Source organism: Danio rerio, chromosome 15 (assembly GCF_052040795.2).
Source record: "Danio rerio strain M-AB ecotype USA chromosome 15, GRCz13ab, whole genome shotgun sequence".
NCBI lineage: Eukaryota > Metazoa > Chordata > Actinopteri > Cypriniformes > Danionidae > Danio > Danio rerio.
This window is the reverse complement of record NC_141035.1, coordinates 27,117,081-27,135,768: the sequence shown is the minus strand read 5'-3', so window position 1 is coordinate 27,135,768 and position 18,688 is coordinate 27,117,081. Positions and strand designations below refer to the sequence as shown.

The window sequence follows — 18,688 nt, the reverse complement described above, 5'->3', positions numbered from 1 at the left end:
ACGGTCAAGCAGCAGATAATACACTTTTTGATAATATAGACCTCTTTATATTGACCCAGTACTGCAAGGCAGTCTCCAGAACAACCGTTCAATGTCAAAAAAGTTTGTTGAAAATAAATATATATTCTGAAAGTTTAATAAAAAAAGTATTCTGAAGGTTAATAAAATATGACATAGACTACATGATCAATTATTAATGATAATAAAATCAATAGAAGTTGTTATTGTTTAAAATACAGTCACCGGCCACTTTATTAGGTACACTGCTTGTTTTTGCAAATTTCTAATCAGACAGTCACATGGCAGCAACTCAATGCATTCAGACAAGTAGAGATGATCAAGATGATCTACTGCAGTTCAAACCGAGCAGGTGATTTAAGTGACTTAAACATGGCATGGTTGTTGCTGCCAGACAGGCTGGTCTGAGTAAACTGCTGATCTACTGGGATTTTCATGCTCAACCATCTCTAGGGATTACAGAAAATGGTCAGAAAAATATAAATATCCAGTAAGCGGCAGTTCAATGGGCGCAAATGCCTTGTTGATGCCAGAGGTCAGAGAAAAATGGCCAGACTGGTTCCATCTGATAGAAAGGCAACAGTAACTCAAATAACCACCGAGGTATGCAGAAGAGCATCTCTGAATGCACATGTTGAACTGGTTTCTTGAACCTGACAATGAGTTCACTGTACTCAAATGGCCTCCCCAGTCACTAGATCTCATTCCAATAGAGCATCTCTGTGATGTGGGGAAATAGGTTTCTAAGGATGTGCAGCTGACAAATATGCAGCAACTGTGTGATGCTACCATGTCAATATGGACCAAAATCTCTAAGGAATATTTCGATTACCTTTTTGAATTTATGCCACAAAAGATGAAGGCAGTTCTGAAGGCAAATGGTGATCTAACACGGTTCTAGTAAGGTGTACCTAATAAAGTGGCCGGTGAGTGTAGAATAAAATGAAGAAATTCTTCAATATTAAAACACACATTTGTAATAATATTTTCTGCAGGGCAACAAATGCATATGGTCACAACCAGAAAGTCAATTGGCACAAATACATTTATAACACAATAAGTTGATGAAAAAGTACAATGCGAATCAAAAAGTAACAGTGAAGATGAGCATAATGTATTAATGAAATATGTGGTGTTTCACATACACATTTTGCATGATTAACATTCACCCTTTAGGTAGAAATGGGCACCTTTTGAAAAGATACCACCCTAGTAATTCTGAGTATGTATAAGATTTAGACAAAAAAAAAAAGCGAGATCAATGAGCTTACTGAATCAAAAAAATTTAATCTGATCCTGGATGACCACTCATGGTATTTTTTTGTCTAAATTGAGATTTGATCAATTAATAGAAGAATAAACAATCTTCCTATTGATGTGTGGTTTGTTAGAATATGACACTATTTGTCTGAGACACAGCTATAGGAAAATCTGGAATCTGAGGATTAAAAAATAAATAAATAAAATAAAAATACTGAGAAACCTTTGCCTTTCAAGTTGCAATGCACATTACTACTGATACTTTGAGTTTTTATATATTTATAGTTGGAAATTTGCAAAGTATCTTCATGAAACTATTTACTTAATATTCAAATTATTTTGGTGTACTAGAAAAATCTATGATTTTGACCCATACGATGTATTTTTAGCTACTGCTAAAAGTATACCCAAGCAACAAAAGAATATGTTTCATGCCAACTAACCAGTAGCTCATTTACTTACTAGCAAAACTCTCATTTCCATTGCTTGTTGTGCTTGGTTTGCATGAACATAAGTTCAAAGAAAATAACAGCCAAAAAAAAAAAAAAAGAAGAGTGTGAAGCGGAGCTGCGCTTGGGCTGAGGATGTGTGTCAGTGGGTGAGAGCGTGTATCTCAGCAGGTGATCCCTCGCCCTGCAGGGTTAATCTCCTCCGGGAGGGCTGAACGGCGGGGTGGAGGATATTACAGCAGCTTCCTCAGCCATCAGCGCACACAGCGGCCTGCCATGCACCGCTAGACTCAGCCCAGATCAGCCGACTTTATCACGGCTCAACTACACAACTGAGCTCCGACTGCAATCCTCAGCTCATAATACCTTGTCTAAAGCATTCGCCAAATCAGTTTACCCACAACACATGCAGATAGGTTGCCAAATAAGAGTCATCATCTTTATCTATCGTGACATTTGAATGGTCACGTGGCGAAAGTGGACCATTACCTGCTGAAAAACCCCAACAGCCTCCATTTCGAACTTCACTCCATCAGTCCTTACTTGTTTGTGTTTAACCTTTATCTAGACGCAAAGGGGGGGCAGTGAGGGTCCTTTCATAGTGATCTGAATTATTGAGAGGTCTAAATCTTTAATGCACGCGTGTCTCTGATGGAGGTTCCTATTTAGAGAATCTGTCATCCGTCAGACTGAACGGCTCACAGCGTCGAGACAGGAGTGTTAGATCTGCGTGGATGGTATAGTGGAAAAAACAGGCTTGCTATAGACACATGACAGGAGATGAAAGTTCGAGGCACTATAAAGGAGTTTGATGTGCTCATAGTCTAATGCACACAATGCCAAGCCTTGCAGAGGCGATCAAAAGCAGATACATGCTCATCCATGTCGAAACGCAGACAATTTTCCTTCAAGACATGCATGACATGACCATGGTAAAAACTGATATTTAAGCCAAAACATCTAGAAGCTTATTACATTCAGCTGACTAGGTAGTTTGTTTTTCAAAGTGAAGTTTTACTTTTTTATCCATAAATAAAGACTCCTCAATTGAATTGGTGATTTTATTAAAAGGGTAGTTCAACCAAAAATGAAAATTCACTTCAAAATTCATCATTTACTCATTCTTTACTGGTTACAAACCTTTATGTGTTCCTTGCTTCTGTTATTAAAAAAATGAAAGAATATATTTAGAAAAAAGTTGGTAATTTGCAACACTCAACTGAAGAAAGAAGTTCATAAATGGCCCATTTCCACTAAGAGGTACAGTACGGTATAGTACCGGTCGGTATGGGTCACCTTTATCAAGCTTGCATTTCCACTGCCAAAAGGGTACCATTTTATTGGGTGTGATGATCTAATATCTCATTGTTCTTTGATCATTTTCATTACACCATTCTTTGAGGAACACAAAAATGTTCTTCAATGGCATAATGGTTCTTCCTGGTATCTTTAAAGCTATTATAAGCATGTGGACACACTTTAAAAGGCACCTATGATGAAAATCATTTTTGGGAGATGTTTGGACAGAACTGTGTGTAGGTAAAGTGTCCACTGTCATATTGTGGTGATATAAAGACAATAAGCCTCTTTTTAAAAATTTCCTGATGTTAAAATAGAATCCAAATCCCTCCCATTTTGAGGCTGACCGCAACATGACATAGGAGTCCGGTTTCCCGGCCCACCGAATTGACTAATACAGTACCGTATTAACACGTCTTCGTAGTAACACATATAATCAAATCCACAAGACCGCATGTGCGCAAAGCAACTAGGATTAAAAGATCTGTTCAGCTCTCTGTGATCATCAATTATCAACGAATGTGATCAAGAATGAGTTTTGCAAACGATTTTAAAACAGTGCATGTTTGTAACGAATTAAATCGATTTTACCATCTTCATCACCACAGCCGAATGTCAGTACAATTATAATCCCTACAACTTCAATCCCAATTTGTGGACATTAAATCATGTTTATTTTGTACATTTACATAACACATACAACATTGGATATTAACGTGTATCCTGTCACATTTGCTGTGCAAAAACAGTGCAAAATTAAACGTGCACGCTGTGTGTGTGTCTGGGTGTGCATGCATGAACTTTGTAACGACATTGTGTGCGACTCATTGTTGCAACTTCATAACAAATACATCAAATAATCATTGGTAAAGGTCTTACTATAGTATTTCAGACAAACGTTACATGTGATCTGCTTCCTTCATGTCTGTCACTTTGCTGTTTATCTGATGCAGACGAGGCAGTGATTGAGGCACACTCTGACAGGCACATGGGAATGGTGGGTGGGGAGAACAAGCATTAAAGGCACAGGCAACAACAGCTACATAATGTTTAGAATGTGCAGAAAATCACATTATTCTGAAAGCTATGATAAATAATCTGATTGGTGTTGAGCTGTAACTTTACCGACATATTCAGAAGGCACAAAAAACTTCTCTTAGTCTTGAAGAAAGGGTTAAAATAGGTGCCCTTTAAATAAAACAAAATTTTACATTCATAAAAATAATAAATAATAATTTAATATGATCTAATACTGTACCATGGTTTTACCACATGGTGTGAATATAAAACATATTCAGCCAAACCTCTCCTTTTTATTGCCTACAGAACAAAGAAAGTCATGCGCTTTCAGAATGGCACCAGGTTGAGTAAATGATACTCTAATCAACAGTCAGGTTGCAATATGTATTTACGCTGCATCTCAGTCCCTATTTCATCCATTCCCTTCCACGCTTGCCATTATATCAATGCCAAGGCAAGTGTAAACCCAGTGGCAAAATTAGCTGCCCTTGTGTGTGCGCGTCCACCCCACATAAAAGCTGGAGAACATTAAATTGAACCGGAAACAGAGGGAGCAGGGCATTCGGAGTGAAGTAATTGGAAGTTTTGTAAAGAAACACCGAGCCTTTATGAAATATGTGCTGTCTGGCTCCTGCGGATGATTGCTGTGAGTCTAATAGAGGAAACGTACAGTTTCTTTTCTAAGAAAGCTAACACTGCCGATTACCCCCCACACGCTCATAAAGACAGACACAGAGAAAGAGGAGGCGGTGTGTAAACGACTTTCTTATTCAAAAAGCATATTAACGATGCACACACACACAAAAAAAGACTGCAAACCCGCCACAGCTCATTAGCTCACAGAAACAAAAGAATTTGCCTGTATACAGTCATTCTTCATTTCATCGCATGAAAAAGCAGGAAATGCTTGGCAGAAATACATAGCAGCAACGTTTTAGCATTTAAGGATTTAAATTAAATTTATCGTTAAAAATAATTCATTCACTGATACAACATTATGCTCTAATGTCTAATCTCTTTTTCATACTCTTCTATAAACTGACAGCCAGTAAAATAACATTTAAAAAGTAATTAAAGGGATAGTTCATCCTAAAATGAAAATGCACTCACTAGTTACTTATTTTTCCATAATAAGAAAAACGAATTCTTTTGAAATCAATCATTACATGTTTCATGCTTTCTTCAAAATATCTTCTTCTGTGTTCAACAAGAGAAAGAAACTCATAAAGGTTGAAGCAAGTGAAGAGTGAGTAAATGATGACAGAATTTTCACTTCTGGGTGAGCTATTTCTTTAAGAATGTAAGTGTTTTTTGACAGCTACACTGAATGCAAGCACCCAATGGCTTTTTTAAAGGGATGCACTGAATTTTCAGCCACTGAAAACTGTTGGTCAAAGTTGGCATTGCTGCTGAGAAGAGAAAAACAAATAAAAAATAAGCCTCAAAAGAGGTCGAGCTGGTCAATTCTATGGTTTCACTCTCCCTCCATAGTGACTGCATGGTCAATGTGAAGTAGCTTTGCACTGTAAAACTAATTTCTGACCAAAGCGAAAGAACATCGGAGCGCACCATCAAGGAGCGTTTGTGTCTATGTCAAAGTTCAAAATAACACATTATTCAGCTTATAAACACATATACTTATCTATTCATGTACTGCACATGCTCACCATTTTCTCAATTAACGCATTGAAAAGACATTTGGGTCCCGCTTTATATTAAGTGTCCTTAACTACTATGTACTTACATCAAAAACATGAATACAATGTACTTACTGTGTTTATAATGTATTTGAGAACACTTGTGGTGCTTTGAGTTGGGATATAGGTTGGGTTATGGACAGGTTTGGTGGTATGGGTAGGTTTAAGGGAGGTTTAAGGTGTAAGGGATGGTCAACACTGTATTTACAAATGTAAATACAAACGTTAATTACAGATGTAATTACATACATGTATTTAATCAAGCATAAGTACACAGTAAATTCATGTATTTACACAATAAGTACATTGCAACAAACGATTAATTCATGTGTAAGTACGTATTAGTTAAGGTCAATTAATATAACGTGGGACCGACATTTGTATGTAGTACACTTGTTTCTGCTGTATGCAATAGCAATAATTTGCTGTCATGGCAACAAAGGTAAAAGACTTCTGTCAGTTTTTTCTCTATCAATAACATTTTACAGTCAATTAAATGTAGTTATTTTATTAGCTTGTGTTTTTGATAAGTAGTTTATTTAGAATAATGAGTTAGGCCCTAAAAAATTTACTTTATATCATTTAATAAAATAATAAGTAATAATAATTACAAAGCATTCTCGGTTTTGACTTTTTATTTTATTGCATAAAAAAACAAGCAAACCAAATCTAGTAGTGACATTTGGGTTTTAGTGTTTTAAAATGTTAATTAAATCCCTCAATGACTCTCCCACTCCACCAGTTTTAAAAAGTACTTCTTTTACAGTATATTCTTTTCAATACAATTTCAAACTGTAAAAATGGCAAAAACGACTCCTCTAGGGTCAACCTACAGATTAGAAGAAGACTAAACATGAGACAAATTGTTAGCTTAAACTGCTGTAAACTATTTTCTTTTTTAAAAAGCATTTTAATGATTCACACAATTTCTCCAGTGCAAACTGCCACAGTTTATTAGCTCACAGAAACAAAAGAATGCCACTGTTTACAGTCGTTCGTCATTTCATTGCATGAGAAATGTGAGAAATGTTAACTGAAAATTTTCGAAAATACAGCAGCAACATTTTACGTTTTTATGGACATACGTTTAAACAGTTTTTAAACAGTGTACCTTCAGTACAAGTTAAATATATATAAAAAAGACAAACTCAACTTCTCCAGAGTTATACTACATATTTACTACAGATTTAGCTACAAAAACTAAAGACTTTCATAATCAAAAATCATATTAATAATGTAATGGCCATCGCAAACTCACCACAGGTCATCAGCTCACAGAAAGCAAAGAATCTGCTTGTAATATATACAGTCATTTGTCATTCCACTGCACAACATTCCAAAATACAACAGCAGCATTTTAGGATTTTGACTTTTGATTAAATTAAATTAAATTAAATTAAATTAAATTAAATTAAATTAAATTAAATTAAATTAAATTAAATTAAATTAAATTAAATTAAATTACGATAGGTCAGATGGCGTTTCTGTGTGGAGTTTGCATGTTCTCCCTGCATTTGCATGGGTTTTCTCCGGGTGCTCCGGTTTCCCCCACAGTCCAAAGACATGCGGTACAGGCGAATTAGTTAGGCTAAATTGTCTGTAGTTAATGAGTGTGAATGAGTGTGTATGGATGTTTCCCAGAGATGGGTTGCAGCTGGAAAGGCATCCGCTGCATAAAACATATGCTGGATAAGTTGGTGGTTCATTCATGAATAAAATAAAATAAAATAAAATAAAAAAATTATAATAAAAAATAAAATTAAATAAAATTAACTTACATAATCACTTCCTATTTCATTAAAAAAAAACAAAAAAAAAACATTTTCTTCCTTTCAGTACATGCTAAATATGTAAAAATGAGAAACTCAACCATTCCAGAGTCATACTACAGATTAAGAAAGAAGACTAAAGCAAAGATGGGTATGTTAGCTAAAAGTTAAATTACTTTCATATTCAATGGGCATATTAATGATGTGCGCACACACAAAAAAGCAATTTCTGCCACAGTTCATTAGCTCACAGAAACAACAGAATTTGCCTGTATACAGTCATTTGTCATTCCATTGCACGAGAAAAGTGAGAAAGGCTAACCAAAATCTATCTACAGTGGCAACCAAAATCTATCTACAGTAGCAACATTTCGGATTTTACCGACTTAAATTAAATTAAATCACCTAATGACTTTATTTTCTCCACGTTTTTTTAAACAGTGGCTTCTTTTCAGTACAATTTAAAAGCAAACTCAACCTCTCCAGAGTCATACTACAGATTAAGAAAGAAGACTAAAGCAAAGATAGGTTGTTAGCTAAAAGCTAAACGACTTTCATATTCAAAAGGCATATTAATGATGCACGCGCACACAAAAAAGCAATTTCTCCACTACAAACCCGCCACAGTTCATTAGCTCACAGAAACAAAAGAATCTGCCTGTATACAGTCATTTGTCATTTCAACGCATGAGAAAAGCAAGACGGGGCAACATTGACGCTCTGTAACCTTTTCTGTTGGTGCCGATCTCCTCGTGATGACTCTGTTAAAAGACTATTAGCAGAGAATTATCCAAGTCATTCTCCGATGTAATTATGCGGCCTATTGACAGCAGCTGTCATTTTCAGGCTAACATGAGCATATTATGTTGACATGAGATAACAAGGAGTGTTTCCCCTTCAGTGCGCAGAGAGTCTCTCCTAATAGAAAGCAATGATTGAGAGCTCCCGACTCCCAGAGTCTTAATCGCTCGTGCCAATCTAATCAGTAAGTGTACGCTCATAAACAGGTTTGTCTAGAGCGGCTGGATCCATGCCAGCCGGAGACACTGGCACGAGTGCAATTAGTGGGAAGTAGATGAAGCAGATGTTTAGAGGTTGACATGTAGGAATGGCTCACCTTGATAGCGCAGGAGTAAGGAGCTGGACTGCGGTTGGCGGCTGCGAAAGTGGATGGAGATTTGGTTGCTCCAGCTGCGCACCACCAGACCTTTCAGTAGGATGGACTCGTTGGCCAGGACAGAAGGTTCTCGGTTACCCAGGTCTTCGAATATGACTACGTCACCCTCAGACAGGCTCACATTCATTACCTAAGCATTGGGAGAGATGAAAAAAGAAAAAGAGATTGGGGTGAACATTTGATCAATGTGAGTAAGCTGTGTAATGGACTTTTATGTATCTGAGGGTCTTGTGGACTTGAGGAAATCTCTTTATAACAGTTGATATACAGTACATTGATTTCTTCTTCTTCTACTACTACTACTACTACTGAATAACTACTACAACTACTAATAAAAAAATGTTAGATAAAAAGAGAACATCTAATAATCTAGACATTATTTTATAGAAATAATTTATTGATTATAATTTTTTTTTAGAAATTAATATCATTTATTATGATGGGGTCGGATTTCTGTCTTTAAATCCATCCCAGCAAGGATCAACGTTTATCCATTTTCTGGCTCAAACCAGCGAACTTCTTGCTGTAAGGCTATCGTGCAACCCGCTGCTTTTGACTAATGAATAAAGTTTAATATTACCTAATTTCGAAATGCGTTTAGGAATGTTCAGTTCAAGTGTTTTTGTCCCTATATTTGTATGTCATAACTCATTTTCAGGAGCCACCAAACCAGAGGCCTGATGATTGGGAACAACTGTTCCTATTGTTATTTCCATGTATTAATTCTGTTTAAAGGGATTTTACTATTTGTATGTGTTAATTGTGTTTAAAGTGATTTCCTTTTTGTGCAGGAAAAACTTTGTGTAGTATGTGAGCTGCCAGTTTGGATGTAGATTGTACTGGTTTTTACTGGTTTTTAACTGGTTATTGTAAAACGATGGTTTGTTCTGTAGACTATTGAAAAAATATATAGCTTAAAGGGGCTAATAATATTAACCTTAAAATGATTTTTTTTAAATTCAAAACTGCTTCTATTCTAGCCGAAATAAAACACATAAGACTTTCTCCAGAAGAAAATAAATATTATAAGACATACTGTGAAAATTTCCTTGCCCTGTTAAACATAATTTGGGAAATATTTGAAAAGAAACTTAAATGTAAAGGGAGGCTAATATTTCTGACTTCAACTGTATATGTATGACACAGTTATTGACGTTATGTAAAAGTACAATTGTTGTTATTTTGTATGATGCAGTTAATGACGTTATGTAAGAGTATAATTGTTGTTGTTTTGAGATTGTAGCAGAGCAGCCTAAAAACTTTTTACGAGTGTTAAAGCCGACTTCAGCTGATCTTAGTAAACTTCCTTTGTAATTGAATCTCTGACTCCGGCTTTTATCTCATCTGACAGAATGGTCATTTTTTTTGTTGAAACTGTACAATATCCCTACAATTAATTATTATTTTTATAGACATAATCTAGATTATTTTTTGCTGACATAAATTAAAGCTTACATATAAAATGTAACAGTTAATTTGCTTTCATTAATTGTTCAAATAAAATAAAATCTAAATATGTTTATAAAAACTTGAATAATATTAACTAATAATAATAATTACATGACTGGAAGTTGTAAAAGTAAAGCTAAAACAAAAATATATCAATGTTTCTACACGGTAATAAAATTAATGATAGCACATAAATTGGTAAAAGTCTATTACAAAAAAAGATAAATTATACATTTGTAAATATACGGTAATACAAATATATTATTATCAATTTCTAATGGCATAATAATTTATAACATTTATTAAAATTTGGAAAAATTATAGGTGGGTTGGAAATTATCTGTTTAGTGTTATAATAATGAAACATAAAAATACTATTCTTATTGGAACACAAGTATGCAAGTATTATTATAAAACCATAACAACTATCTATTAAAAGTTACAAAAATATAGTCAAAAGAAACAACAACACTAAGAACCAGAGATATTTGACAAAACTTTAAGTAATAAAATAAGTAAATGAGCTTAGCTTAATTTGGCAGAATAATCATTAAATTCTCCATTCTAATAACTCGCAAACTTAACACACACACACACACACACACACACACACACACACACACACACACACACACACACACACACACACACACACACACACACTAAACTTTTTAATGGGATGAAAAAGATTCAACATTTCAACATAAAAATATTAGTTAAAATTAAATAAATAAAAATATGTACTTTAATAGAAATGTTACAGTAATAAAACTTCTAGGATTATTATACAACTGATCCTAAAGGTGTCAAATGTGACCCATCAGAAGGATAAGCATGTTTGTTAAGTGTTTTAATAGGGAACAGGAACAGGAATAGGCAAGACTGCTTAAAAATGGAAAAGTTCGGACAACACGCAACAGTAGAAGGACAGACTGATGTGTTTTGGGAAATGCAGTGATGGCAGCGGGGTGACACATTCTGCCACACTGACTGCACTCATAATGGTATTGGCCTGTCTGTCTGCCAAACTGCATGGTAATTGCACCACGGGCAATCTCCTGTCTGCCGAAGCCAGCATGCATATCCTCACCTGTCACTAATAGAAATCCACAGCCGCCCATTACTTCTCGTTCTGCCCGTCTAGCGCTTCAGACAACACATGCAACAACTGCATGAGCCAATATCCAATACTGCGGCGTGGGTGGAAGTCGTGACACAGAGCGGTGTAAAAAAGTCGGAGTCTGGGGAATAATTACAATCACGCTGAATGAAAAAGTCAGACCTATTCAAGCAACGCTGCCGTCGCAAAACGATGCCATTGTAGCTGATCCGGGATCAGCAGGGATGTGCCCTTGCGCTCCTCTCAGGTAATGAAAGTGTCTTTAATCAGATGCAGGCAAATGAATGTGACCCAAGGAGGGACCCTGACGAGACGCAGACGTGACGACAGGTTAATGAGGACTCGCACGCGTCGCCCTCAATCTAGACACCCGTAACTCCTGATGACACCAAAGACACCTCCACCTCTCAGCTTAAATTAATGCTGCTGTCTGGAGTTTACCGTCAGGAAACTTTTACAAAAAGAACGGTCATTTCAATTTCTTCACCGTGAACGATGAAGACTGAATATAAAGTGTGAGTGTGTTGGAATGTTCTTAAGGGGCCCCTATTATAGGTTTATATGAATTCAGGGTCAAAAAGCACTCATTTTGTTATAATATATACTGCAGCATCTCCTCTTTTCTCAGAGTGTCTGAACCAGTTCATTCAAGAATCAGTATCTGTAAGCCTGTCTTTCCTAGAGCCTGCTCTCCTCTGATTGGTCAGATGGAGCAGTCTGTTGTATGTCAGAAACTCACATTTGATAGGGTGAAAACAGAACAAATTTGCGTGTTTTGCAATTAATTTAGATGATGCCATTTTTGAATGAATAAAGCTATTATTTATGTAATAAAACTAAAATGTCAGAATTTGACATCAACAAATGAAAGCATGGATCCATTCTGCATTGTATCAATAGTTCAGGCTGGTGATGGTGTAATGGTGTGGGGGATATATCCTTGACACACTTTGGGCCCATTAGTACCAATTGAGCATTGTCACAGCCTACCTGAGTATTGTTGCTGACCATGTTCATCCCTTAATGACCACAGTGTACCCATCATCTGATGGCTACTTCCAGCAGGACACCGCACCATGTCATAAAGCACAAATCATCTCAGACTGGTTTCTAGAACATGACAATGTTCCCTGTACTCAAATGGCCTCCACAGTCACCAGAACTCAATCCATTAGAGCACCTTTGGGATGTGGTGGAACAAGGAGATTCGCATCATAGATGTGCAGCTGACAAATTTGCAGCAACTGCATAATGCTATCAAGTCAATATGGAGCAAAATCAAAGGAATATTTCCAGTATCTTGTTGAATCTATACCATGAAGGATTAAGGTAGTTCTGAAGATAAAAGGGGGTCCAACCCAGTATTAGTACCTAAAAAAGTGTCCGGTAAGTGCATACAAAGTGCTTTTGCAATAAAACAGTGTCTTCTCAACATTTTGATTACTAAATCCAACTCTACAGTGTTTGAGGGTCAAAGTACATGTTGACCATGGGCAGCAAGGGAAAACCAAACAGTACACTGGCATTTTGCAAATTTATTTCAAGTCTACAGTTTTGTGCAGGAAGTAAGACTGAAATTTTCTAAGATGTAATTTCAGTAATCTGTTTTCTTTTTTTTTTTTGGTGAGAAAACTCAATTTTCTGTGCACTTCGACATTTAAAACTTTAAATTTTTACATCCACAAAAAGCTATATTACAGCATTCAAAAAAGCATAATACAGGCACTTTAAAAATGGTTTCTGGAAACACACTTAAAGGTTCCTGAGTGCTGTGGAGGCAACAGGTGACAACCTGATGATGTGTACTACAGAATAAATTCACGCTTAATAAAGCCGGAGCTGGAATGTGCTGAAGCAGTCTATAAAACAAAAGTGCATTACAAAGTAATCACATTACACTAAAAGCCCTCGGATAATAAAATGTTTCCAGAATATTGCTCGCCATAATCCAATTTGCGTTGGCACCGGGCCCGACCGTCTACCCCACGCATGTAATCCCTCGCATAAACATGACTGTCAGTCAGATGCAGACGTTGGCGTGTAAGCGCGCAGCCTCTCTGTGTCTTTCAGGGTCAGCTTTGATTAAAATATTTGCTGTTTTCTGCATGGAGCACAACAGGCAGTTTCAGAATAAAGGAAAATTATGTCAATTATGCCAGCACTACCGGCCTGCACAGCAGCCTATATGCCATAAAGTGAACAGGGAAAAAAAAGCCTGATGTTTTGTGTCCCATATACAAAAAAAGATCTTAAAGAGACAGTACAGTCAAATGTAAATGTACACAAATAAATCTAAATATTTAGGTGTCAGTATTTTCTCTAGCTATAAGATCAGAGCACAAATTCAACAGACTACTAGCTAACAACATTCTGATGGTGCTCTATTGGATTTTCATCTGGTGACTGTGAAGACCATCTGAGTTTAGTGAATTCACAGTCATGATCGAGAAATAATTTGAGCTTTGTGATTGGTGCATCATCCACCAATAGATGGGTTTACTGTGGACATTACATTGTAAAAGTCCTCATACTGGATGTGGCATTTAAACAATGCTCAGTGGCATTAAGGCTCCCAAAGCGTTCCAAGAAAACATCCCAAAACAATTACACAAGCAGCAGCCTGAACTGCTTAAACAAGATAGAGCTGCCCTTGACTAAAGATTTTCATGCTCGACTAGTAGTTGTTAGTTTTAACCATTAGTCGACAAATAACACGTTTATAAATAAACCATTTAAATCATAATAATGAGCCTTTAATTGCCTACATAGCCCAATAAGCACCCAAGCGCACACAAAACCTTGTCATAACATGCTGATTGTGTAAGGAAACCCCCATATGGAGGCTGTATTTACATTTTAAAAATATATTGATGAAGTTTGAAGTTGATGAGATTCATACAAATTACATAATCCGAGAATATAAATTTTACATGTGAATTTAGTTTAATTTAAAAGTAGACATTTTGCTTTCTCTATAAATAAGTGTTTCCCAACCCTGTTTCTGGAGGCACACCAACAGTATTTTTTCATGTCTTCCTTATCTGACCCATTAGGTTTTGGAGTCTCTTCTAATATTCTGATGAGTTGTTACATGTGTTGAAAATGTGTACTGTTGGTGTGCCTTTGGGAACAGTGTTGGGAAACACTGCTATACAGTATATTATGTCTGTGAGGCAAGTATATGCAGGGGTGGACTGGACATCTGGCAGACCGGCAATTTCCAGTTCTTTTCTGTCTTGACATTGGGCTGACCCAATCACAAACAAATCATTTTGTTTTTGATTGTCAACATGATGTTGGCTTATAGTTATAATAATATTTGTACAATAAAATTATAATGATATTTATACATGATCAAACTAGTGTGTAATATATATTGTATAAAATATAATATATTTTGAATATTTTTAGTTCAGGCCCAAATAAATATTTGTTGCATTTTTAAATCGTGTAAATTCATTTGATTGACTATATACAATTTTAAATCTATGTTTTGATGTTTTACTGTTGGGTTATTTAACTTTAACTATTATTTAACTTTGTTAATCAACATTAACTGTGTGCAGGCTGTTTTTGTTACGTTCATTATTTATTATAGGCTCCCTCAAAACACACAGGCAAACACAAGATGGACTATAGTGTGGATTATAAATGTATTATAATATTTTTTTTATTAAAAATTTATATTATATTTATATATTAAAATACAATTTTTTTTTTTTATAATAATAAATTACATTTTTTAGTTTATTTCTCAACTCTCATTATTTCCTGTATATGGCTTTTGGGTTTTTATAGAATATGAGTTGGTAAACATGTTTAAGGGTGTGCACAGGTGGGTAGCATATTAATTGTATGTAGTAGGCCGATCTGGCCCAAAATACCAGGGCCAATTTTTTTTGTCCCAGTCCAGCCCTCAGTAAATGCAGAGTTTCTTTATCTTGTTTACATGCTTACGTAAAAAAAAAAAAGAGAGAGATAGTAACAGGACCTTGCAGACTGTTTGCTTTCATTATTGAACAAAAGTGTGATTGTTTGTTACTATTGTGATTGCACACAAATAAACAGAGTCTGTACAGATTTTAAAGATTCTGAAATACTAAATTTCCCTTTCCCCTGCTCAACGTAAGTTTCAAATCTTCTATACTACGTTTACATATCTAAATGCACTGATTTAGTACCATGTGATTGGCCAGTTAGATTTATTTGCATTAACATAAGCATAAAAAACAGTTGTAACCACACAAGTACAGTGTATCAGTAACATAATGATACATTAATATGTAAACTAAACATTACTTTATTATGAACAAATGATGAGTTAGAGCATGGAGCTTTATTTATTCATGTGTAAATAAAGGCTACCTTGATTACTTGTTAGTACATGATTGGAAGTTAGTTAATTAATATATTAATTCCCACATTAGTGCTTATTTTAACCATCATGAACTCTTGATATGTTAATATATAATTATATCATGACTTTACTTAGAGGGGCACATCATCTTTAACCCATTCTTAACTACTCATGAACTCCTTATGCACGTCCGTCTAGTGCATTTACACTGAAGAGCAATAGTAAAGTGTTCTGTCAACATCAACATGAACAGTTTAAACACAGGAGTTCATGAGATGAATTAATGGTGATGTGCCCCTCCAAGTAAAGTCATTACATAATTATACATTAACATATCATAAGTTCATGTTGGTTACATTTAGCTTATACTTAGATGGTAATTAATACATTAATTAACAGCATTATACTAACAAGTAATTAAGATATCCGTTATTTAAACAGGATCTTGTGTAGATAAAGTTAGTTCATGATTAGCGCATACTTGAACTCATCATCAATTCATAATAAAATAACGTTTAGCTTACATATTTATACATCACTATTCATGTACTGCTATTGTAAAGTTTATACCTATGTACATCTGTATACACTGAATGGTAGTACAGTATAAAACAGTGTCTGTATTGGTTTTAGTGATTTCAGTGATCAATATAAATACAGTTGCCACAACCTCCAGTTTTGGGAATAAATTTGTACCTGGAATGAACGGTCACTCCTGTAAACACCTGCGTTTGAAAACAGCTGTATTTAGCTTCAGTGTGTGTACATGGCCTTAGAGAGACACACTGATACCGCCACTGTATCAGCACTCTGAGGGCAGGCGGATGGTTAATTAATCTGGAGATGCATGCTGTGTCACATTAACAGAGAATTAGCAGAAACCCCCTTCAGCTATGTCTGAGCCTGAAAAAAATAAAAATGCTCCCGCTTGGCTGCCTTCCTGTGCTGTGCGGAATCTGATTTCCTGTTTACAGCAATAAAAAATTCAGAATAATTGAGGTGACGCCTCATAAATAAACAAGCTGTATTCGCAGGTGATATGAGTCACCTAATCAGATCTGAGAGAGGAAGGAAGTAAATAAAAACGACAGGGATGTGGTGTAGCGGGTTAGGTCTCGTGATGCTCACATTGACGAGGGTTCGAATCTGGTTTGTGCCATCCTAATTAATCAGCACTTTCCTGAATTAAACACCAAGAACTAATAAGTGAAACAGAAAGGAAGAGAAGAGTGAGATCTAAGAGAGAGAGTGTGAGAGAAAGAGAGAGAGAGAGAGAGAGAGAGTAGTGATGTTCATGTGCTTAGCTCTTTCAATAGTCGACCGTGTGTCCAGCAGAGTTTCTTTAATCATCTTTAATGCCTCAAAGCTAATGAGAGGATTGGGCTTGTCTCTGTTCTCAAACATGACCTCTCCTTCTGTCTCTGCGGTACTGTGTAAAAGTCTGATTCAATAATAAACACCATACAAATACCAGGTCATATGTCATTCTATGTGCCATTTTCAGTTTAATATGTCATTTTTAAAGACTTTTTTGTAATTTAAAGTCCTGTTTAGACCAATTCTTTTAAAGAAAATACTCAACAACTGTGTAAATAGATTCTAAGATATTCTGAGCTTGACCACTTTTGACTATTTATGAAGTAGATGAAAGCCTATTCAACTTTTAGCTGCTTTTATGCATTCTAACAACTACAAAAGTGTTCTTGGCCATACTGTTCACTAATTGACCTAAAATATGATTGTTATAGGATGTGTTGTGAAAAAGAGCAGCAAAATATTATTCATATTCACTCATCATTGTGTTGTGCCTTCACTCATTCAGTAGTTCTTGTGCTGTGATAGGACCACTCAAAACGCATTTTAATATTATGAGTATAAATGAATATTGTTATGATTTGTCGTTAAAGAGATCACATCTTTTTAGGATGATGTGCAGATGTTCAGTAACAATGCCATTAATTAACTAATACAATGTCAATTCACAAGTTTTACGACCTTTTGCTGTGAGGTAAACGTGCTACCCACTACACCATCGTGCAGTCCATTTTTCAATACAGCATACAGTATATGCTACTGTATAAATGTCTGCCATAAGTTTTTTTTTTTTATTTGTAGAAACTAATAATTATATTTGGGTCAGTTGGCATTTCTGTGTGGAGTTTGCATGTTCTCTCCATGTTCACATGGGTTTCCTCCGGGTGCTCCGGTTTCCCCCACAAGACAAAGACATGCGCTATAGGTGAATTGGGTAAGCTAAATTGTCCGTAGTGCATATGTGTGAATGAGTGCTTCACAGTGATGGGCTGCAGGAAGGGCATCCTGTTTAAAACATATGCTGGATAAGTTGGAGGTTCATTCCGCTGTGGCGACCCCTGATTAATAAATATTGGAAAAGAAAAGAAAGTCGAAAAGAAAATGAATGAATGAATGAATGAATGAATGAATCCTTAAATTCAACAAGATTGCAATATTTTGATCAAAAGTGACAGTGAAGACATAAATATGTAAAAATATATATTTTTAAATAAATGAATCTTTATTTCTTAATGTGAAATCTAAGAATAACAGTTTGCATAAATTATTAAGCAGCACACCATTTTCACATGAAAATAATTGGTTGTTTAACTGGGTGAAGGATAGAGCAAATGTTCTAGTAAACATTGCCTGATTATGTTGAAGAAAGCTTATTATTGCAATCTCCATAGACAAAAAATTGTACAAACCATAATTGTTATGATCTGCTCAATCCAGCCTCATTATGTATACATACCCCGGTATACATTTCTGGAAAAAGCCAAATGTGTCCCAGGAGGTAAATTTTTGACATTTATTTCTCTCTTGCCATTGGGGAGTGCCATTGGTGTCTGTTCTCCTTGCATAAATCCACCAGAGGTCGCTATCGACTGACTGACTCATGGACTGATTGACTGACCAAGCTGTCCACACAGAGGTAAAAGGAACAGAAGCTGTTGCGGCATCATTCCCCCACGTAGCATTCATTTTAAAGACCAAATGCTGCCATACATACCTCTGGCTACATAATTCGCTCTCTCCAGAAATGTATACATGGCTA

The 18,688-nt window shown here is 35.7% G+C and overlaps 1 protein-coding gene across 8 annotated transcripts in view; it reads right to left on the bottom strand.

Moving 5' to 3' along the window:
- The window catches only part of sez6b (seizure related 6 homolog b), a 369,655-nt gene that overhangs the window by 101,111 nt on the left and 249,856 nt on the right, over positions 1 to 18,688 (bottom strand). For all 8 annotated transcript variants that reach the window (XR_015509446.1, XM_087284203.1, XM_087284201.1 and 5 more), the window contains exon 4: positions 8,630 to 8,819. Coding sequence is in view for 7 of the 8 variants with exons in the window: in XM_087284203.1 (XP_087140329.1) it covers positions 8,630 to 8,819 (190 nt within the window). In the remaining variant the exon portion in view is untranslated. The remainder of the gene's footprint in view (positions 1 to 8,629; positions 8,820 to 18,688) is intronic.